Raw genomic sequence first — 7,834 nt, forward strand, 5'->3', positions numbered from 1 at the left:
GTGACCTGCAGCAATTTTATCTTGTGTGCAGATTTCGTAGGCACTGAATCTGTATTCAATATTAGCTGATGTTTTATTCTGTCTGCTGTTATTCCTCTTTGTTTGACTTGTATTTTGAAAAGGATTCTCACTTTTGTTTGGTTTTTTTTTTTCTTCTACTTTCTTGAGGATCTCGCGAAACGGTTGTCAAATCATCAAAGCATAGGCTACTTAAACACGCATATATTTGGCATACTTCAACAAATTGAAACAGGTTAAAGACAGTCGGTTAGCAGATAAACCTCACACCTCGCCAATCGTTAGTTTAGTGAGTCAACAGTAGATGGGAAGAAGAAGGCCGGCTAATTTAAGCACAATAATAGACTCGACCCAGGATTCATCGCTGGGTAAATGTCAGGACGGGGAAAAAACACGACAGGAAAAAAAAAGAGAAAACATCAAAGACTAAATGCTATGTACATTTGTATTGTGTTATGCCCACATTCAGAGCTGCCACTGAAAATACCAGGCTGTGGTAAAAGAAGGGGGATAACAACGCTTTCTTTTTCTTAGCCGTTTCCAGTCTGAGTTACGTCCCTTGATCCCTTGTAAAAAGTAGCCTCTGTATTATTTGGTCCATCGACAACTACATGTGTTATTATTATCATTATTTCGAATCATTATCATTATTATTTCCAATAAGAGCAAAAAGAAGCGTAAACATGAGATTTAGTTTGATAACAACAATGGGGCACATTTCGTTTGGAGGGTGAAGGTAAATGTAAAAAAAAAAAAAAAAGAATAAAAGAAACAGATGGGGATTAAGCACTTATGGACATATTTTGACATTATATTTCAATTTTTAGACAAATTTAGAGGAGTAAACGGAAGAAATCGTTTTGAAATCTGTTGCAAATGGAGTTTCAATGAGCATCAGCAGACATAATTTTTTAATGTCATCAATATTCAAAATGACAGTGACTGCAAAAAAAAAAAAGAATGAACACTATATTCCAACACTTCTAAAAAGGAGCAAACCTATTTCCTTAAAAAAATAACACAATCACCCAAAAGTAAAATATGACAATGAAAACTCACGAGCCCAAGGACCAGGCTTTCTCAATAAATCAACACTCAATGACATCATCGTCTATTGTAACCAGTTTCGGGCTTTTCAAAGTGGCGAAGGGACGCGCACTGGCACAGGCAACTGCTCCGGGGGATTTACACGTCATGCCTGAAAAGGAGAGCTTGTCTGTCGTTCTTGTCTGGGACCCAAGCTGAGAAAGTATGTTATTATTCCCTTTCACATTCAGCAGCTCTTTTTGTTCTTCTCCCAGATCTTTGACATCGTTGGGCAATTTTTTCACGACTGGCTCATCTATTTTATCCAAGGGACCATTTTGTACTTTTGGTTCCTTAGAATCCGGAGCTGCGTTCCTCTCTGTAATCGAGGGCAGTTTCTCACGCCGCTGGGGAGAGCAGGTACAGAGACACGTTAACAGGGAGAAAAAGAATGTAATGAAAAGAGGCTCAAACAAGATGTGTATGAGTTTCAATGATATCTTAACAAGCATGCTTCCAAAAAGCAACACCACCATAATATGTGTGAACATTATCATACAAAATAACACATGTTTCTCGGAAACGTGTTATTACGCCATAACAGTCACTGAATTTAGCACCACGACCATAGCATGCCAAAATTTCACATGGTGAGCAAGTCAACATAAATATGATATGCAGGTGACAAAACCATTTTAGAAGTCTTCATGCATACTTATAAATGCTTGATGTTACATAATCAATGCTCAGTTAACAGGCGTGAGCGAATATTTGATGAATGGTTTGAAATCAAGATGAACAAAAGAAAAATGCACCCGTTAAATTTGTGAAAAATAGCAATGGCAAAAATCTTATGAAATGAAATATGAAAAAAAATTGTGATTAGGAACTGTCACAACAACACATAAACACTTACCCAGAGCTCAAAACATAAAAACCGTCTCTCCATTTAAACGGACCACGCCTTCTCAGCACACAGCATGTACATACACCATGAGAATCTCAGGCTGACTTGAAAACCAAACGATAATAGGTTATCTGCGACAAAACTATTTGTTAAAAACCATGGACCAAACGAAAGGATTTCACTGTGGATATTGGGCAGTGATCAGTAGTAGATCAAACCGAAATAGTGCAGCATCTCAAGTGTGTAGCATGCCAACGTAAAGTTGAAGTACAATTTGGGATCTGGTTTGCGTTACTCAAACATATAACATTCCTGTTAGAGGATCAGCAAGCTCACACAAATGTTACGAATAAGCACATACAAATGATGTTCAGTGATTTAATCTTCCTTTGTCACAGGCACAAAACAGGAAGATGAAGGTTTAACCAACTGACGACAGATGGAAAGCTTTAAAACTAAAATGTCCATTTTAAGGGACGGGGCTGAGGTGTGGAATTGGGTAGTGAAGCCCATGGGAAACAAAGAGGAGAACGAGATTATAGAAGTAAAAGAAAATTTGTCGGTACAAAACACAATAATTTTGTGGAACCTAAAGAACGAGGGTAGCGCACCATAAGGTGTTAGGAAGATCCAGGCATCAGTATTTTTTTTTTTCATAAATAATGTAACGAATCATGAAACCAATATGTATTCTAAAAAGTTTCATGACCATAAACATGAAGAGACAAGTACTTTGAGAGCTTCAATAGTACGCGTAACAAATGCCCCAAAATAGCTGAAATAGCCAAACCATAAAAGAAAGAAAAAGCATTGAATTACCGGCGATTATTGTGACACAATGAGCTTATTTTGTGCAACGCAAAAAACCAGCACCATTTATATACTTTTGTGTCAATTCGGGCATAAACATTTCCCCTGATCAAAATTAGTTTTGAAGAAAAGGGATCTCTCAAATGCCCAAATGTGCCACAGTAAGCCTTCTATAGTGTATCGTTGTGTTGTCAATATGTACCTTCTTTTCATAGGAAGTAATACATACACATGTACATTAAGGCTTTCTGATACAGCTGAGAGTGAGAGTGCCTGCCCATGCTTCTCAGAGAGTTTTCGGTTACGAAATAAAAGGATGGTTTGATAGTGAAATACATAAAATGTTTACAGCCATGTTAAGACGGTTGAAACGATGAAGACCTCCGTTTTGATAACTATGATCATTATCAATTCACAATAGGAGCTTAAACAAACTGCAAGCATACTACAAATCATATCAAGATAAATGACCATAAAGGCGAAAGCATTTCTAGCAGCACGAGCAAAAATAGCAGGCATTCCAATGTGTATGTCTCAATATCAGATGTTAAAATATCAAGCAATATGATTCAAACTGAGGCTCCAAACCATGGTCCTGCCCCAGACACCCCAACCCTCTAATGATTTCCCCAAAAAAAATTAGATCCAGAAACTACGGAAACTACATTCAAAATAAATGTTTTATTATATAATATTATCATGAACGTGCATTATCAATTGTCTGATAACTCTTGTGGTTCTGTAATGACTGCAAGGAACAACAGCCTACCACTATGTAAACAAGTCGGCGCGTAATGCAGAAAGATAGGCAAACAAAAGGAAAGCAAGCAAAAGCACTGGATCAAAAGAACATAAAAGGTCTAAGCTTGGCAGTATTCCTTTATGGAATGAGAGAATGTTTTCTGATCCCTTGGTGAGGGATATAGAAAAAATAATCTGAGAAAAATGTGTAGACTTTAACACTTGAAAATTCAACAAAATATAACGCAAACTGAAGATAAAAGAAGAGTACACTTCGGAATCTACAGAAACCTGCGAGGACAGTCTTTTCTCTATCATCTTAGAACTACATTAACTCCACATAACTGAAGTTTCTACAAAAATCCATATAGGCACTCATTAACACATATGTACCACTCCACCCATCCATACCCCCCCCCACACACACACGCATTCACACACATACAATTACTTACAAGTATAGGAAAGTCAAGGGTGATAAAAGTCTTTACAAGTCTACTTTCAAAGCTGTAATTCTCAATCATGAAGATAAAGCAACAAGTAAAAAAACGATTTGTTTTGTTCGAATAGGTTATGCCAAATTCTGCACTCCACAAAGGGACTATGACGTTAAGAGGAGAGATTTCCGATATTTTCTAAATCAAAAACTGCATCTGGGGTAATCTTATTTCAAAAGTGAACGAAGATCAAGTTTACATAGTAGCCTCCGCCTAAGATAAGATCCCACTGCTGACAATCTCCGCTCGTTTAAGATCCCACTGTTTTAAGAAAACAGAATTTTTATAATACAAAATTCACCACTAAGATCCCGCTCTGAAGGTCTCCATTTGGCTAAGATCCTGCATTTCAGATAATAATTTATGGAACAAAAACCCAGGCAAGCACAGTTGATCAACCAAGAGTGAAAATTTGTGACCATTGAACTTCCCATTGCATCACAGATATCAACCATTCTCGTGAATGTGGTCACATGTGCGTTGTATCTTGATGAAACGGTACAATATTTGTCCCAGACGGGATCACATCGAGGTGTTAACTTGCCAACACTTTATTCCCCCAAACATCCCACTCACATCTGAGCTCTCCACTTAACTATACATCACACGCTGGTTGGGTAGGGCCTACAAGTTTGCTCCAGGTGGTATCACATTGAATTGTGAACTCTTCCTTGACCATTGCAACAGTTGTCTCTGCTCCAGAATTTGCGAGACAGACTGAATTTTAATAGATTAGATCACAACGACAAAGGAAGGGAAACTCTGTCAAAAATGGAAAACTATAAATTTTGAACAGACAAAGGGGAGGGGCAACTGGATAGGCGTAAATCTTGACATTCATGATAAGATAATAAGTGAGAATGGCATGTCCCTTGCCACTTGATTGGTCATCAAGGTTGACCATTCTTTGCTCAAAATCCGTCATAAACCCATCCCAGGGTTACATCAGTTCATTATATAGTGAAGGGAGTCCATTTTACCAGTTGTGGGCTTGATTGAAGCCCTAAATTTGTAGATAGTTGTGATTCACATCTTGCCCGAGGTGAAAGAAGAAAAGAAAAGGAATCCATTGAGAGGCAAGGCTGAAAGTTAGGAGGACTCACCTCTTCATCCAGCGTGTTCCTGCTGCCCAGAGTGTCCGTGCTCTTCCTCAGCAGCATGCTGCGGGACAGTCGGTTACACAGACTCACCACACGCATAGATTGCTGGGGAGCAGAAACAGAAACTTGTGCTTATGGGGACGGTGTGAAAAGATTTTTGTTTAGGGTGGGTGTTTTTATGTCCTGATTGGCACAATTTAGATCATTGGGGAAGCAGCCTTCAACCCTGCTTGTTGGGACAAATTTAGGCTGACGGGGATACGATGTTCCGGCAGAAAGACCAACACATTTGATAATTATTCTCCCAATACAGGACTCGAGAACTTGAGTCATCTGTGTGTGACAGCAAAGCGCCAAATTACTGCACTAAAGATGCCCATGGGGATGACAGAGTAAAACCTGAACGGGTTGAATGGTAAACAGGGGAACTACAAAATGCAGCATAACGGAACATAAAAGTTGGAGAAAAAAAAAGGGCTCAGATCTCTAAAAATAAAAACAAAATATATTCATGAAAAAGAGGAATGTGACTAAAAAATTATAGTTATATCCATACAATTTCTTTCCTACAAATTTGTTATTTTTGTCTCTCTGGCTGCCACTACATGTACTAGCACTACAATAGCCTTTTTGTGCTGGTGTGCTTTTCCATTATTCAAACGAATAAATGCATAGTAAAAAAACAAAATAAACCATAGAGGCCCCATTGTTATAAAAAAAAACCTGAGCTCTGTCAGCCTGTGAGCAAATGTCGGAGACAAAAAAGTAGTCACTTGTCATCTCCGCAAACGTCAAGCTACACACACTCAAAAAGCAATGTAGCATAAGTTCATTGAGTTAATGTTCACTTTTATTTTTACACTTTTAAGCCTTTGCATGATTTTAAAGATAAAATAACCCTTTGAAAGAAGGGTCCAGTCCTATGATCAACACAATCCTGTAATTGTTCTGGGAAAGAAAGTTGTTTTCTTTAACAAGATTTCAAATCTAAATCGTCAATCTTAAGTGAAATTTGAAACTTAAACTTGGTTCAAAGTTAACACCTATTATCTTTTCTTTGTTTTTGAAAAACTGTTAACGTTTAAAAATCTTTGTTTGCATACATGCTCTTCCTGATAAGCTCTAAACTAAAAATCCTGGGGGATCAGAAAATCCAGATAAGAGACCGATGACCCTTATCAGAAACAAGGTTAATAATGTAATCCAAATTTAGGCTAAATTAACACTGCTGAAATGAGATTTTTCGTAACATGAACTCAAAGAAAACCTCAAACGCAACTTGAACGGAAACCAAGCACCACAAGAACGTCTTCCTCTAAACCAGTGATCAGACAAGAATACAAACAAATTTGAAATACATTAAATTGTTACCCTGGAGTGACAAATCATATTTAAGGAAACAACAAAATTTTTAAGAAAATGAGCGGGGACAACTTGTCTGCACACAAACCCACCTTCTGATACATTCCTCTGATACTTTCCTTTTCCTATAAATCCATTGCTTATAACCACGCTATTTCCAGCACTATTACACCCTTATTGTGTTGGAGTGCTTCTCTTTTTATTCCAACAAACAAAAACAAAGAACATCTACATAGTGTGCACTTTTTACAAAGCTACAAATCCAGCAGCCTCAAAATGTGTCACGGCGTGGTGGAATCAGGCGCTCATCAGATTTTTGGGCATATGGAGTTATTGGTATCACCTTAAAGCTTGTTCATTTGCCTTGATTTGAATGAAAAAGATATCCTTAATCTTGAATAGAATTCAAGATATTTGCGATCAAAGGAGGTGGGGGTCATCAGTTTCAGAGGTAAAATTAGGGAGAAAATGACACCAAAGTTTGGTGGTTTCCACAGCTTGAGATTCCTTGAAAACTAAAAATTTACCGTTTTTGTCCCTTTAATCAACGTTTTTCCAGTAAAATCCATACAGAAATGTGTTTTTAAATGGACATAAAAGAAGTTGAGTCAATTTCTCCCATTTCAGTATTATGACAAATGCTTGATTTCACCACAATGCCTCACAAATACTATAAAAAGGGAGCAAACAAATAAAATCAGAGTAGCAGTATCGCCACTTCAGATGCAATATACAAAGTGAGTCTCCAACCTTCCATCTCTTCCTGGCCATGAAAGCTTTGAAATTGTCGATGTTGATGACCGCAGACTTGCGCTGCAGCTCTTCATTCTGCTTTTTTGGCCTTATCCAGGCATGGTTAATGCAGTCGTCAACTGTAGCCCTTTTTCTGGGACACAAAGAAAAAAAACAACTCATTAAACCTTAAAAGTGTTAAACCAGAATTTCTTAGTTTTCATTCTCGTTTTATCTATTCAAATTTTTTTTCAAGGATGACTGATTGACTGATGGAGTCAAGCTCAAAATCAAAGTAACCCAAATGTGTTAGAATACTGACAAGAATATTACAACCGTATTACGCTATCAGAGAACACAAAATATCTTTAAACCAGGATAAGCCTAAACATAAAGGATGTCATTTAGACTTTATCCAGGAGCCCTTATTGATTGCATGGGATATTTTCAAACAAACAAATAGAAGAAATAAAATATGGAAATCTGCATTAATAAATGAAAAACAGACAAAGCAAATGTAAATGTAAACTACAACAGTCTTGATACAACGATGAGTACAAGGTGTCAAAATAAATTTTGTATGCAATATGCTCTCTCTCTCTCTCTCTCTCTCTCTCTCTCTCTCTCTCTCTCTCTCTCTC

The 7,834-nt window shown here is 37.4% G+C and overlaps 1 protein-coding gene across 1 annotated transcript; it reads right to left on the reverse strand.

Annotated features, from left to right (window-relative positions):
* Positions 1–156: 156 nt before the first annotated feature.
* On the reverse strand, positions 157–7,376 carry LOC101857828 (death-associated protein kinase 1). Its single transcript, XM_013088022.2, has 3 exons — positions 7,212–7,376; positions 5,103–5,204; positions 157–1,451 (listed from the first exon to the last, which is right to left on the reverse strand). The coding sequence occupies exons 1-3, from the start codon at positions 7,374–7,376 to the stop codon at positions 1,107–1,109; spliced, it is 612 nt and encodes a 203-aa protein (XP_012943476.1). The 3' UTR covers positions 157–1,106.
* Between the last annotated feature and the right edge of the window lie 458 nt (positions 7,377–7,834).

The sequence above is a fragment of the Aplysia californica genome, unplaced genomic scaffold (assembly GCF_000002075.1).
Source record: "Aplysia californica isolate F4 #8 unplaced genomic scaffold, AplCal3.0 scaffold00673, whole genome shotgun sequence".
NCBI lineage: Eukaryota > Metazoa > Mollusca > Gastropoda > Aplysiida > Aplysiidae > Aplysia > Aplysia californica.

What these genes read in the sequence shown, in the direction of transcription:
- LOC101857828 (XM_013088022.2), bottom strand. Translation starts at nt 7,376, where the DNA reads ATGAGTTGTTTTTTTTCTTTGTGTCCCAGAAAAAGGGCTACAGTTGAC. An exon ending in TGGCCAGGAAGAGATGGAAG is followed by an intron (nt 5,205 to 7,211) that starts GTTGGAGACTCA and finishes TCTGCTCCCCAG; the next exon opens with CAATCTATGCGTGTGGTGAG. An exon ending in GGAACACGCTGGATGAAGAG is followed by an intron (nt 1,452 to 5,102) that starts GTGAGTCCTCCT and finishes TGCTCTCCCCAG; the next exon opens with CGGCGTGAGAAACTGCCCTC.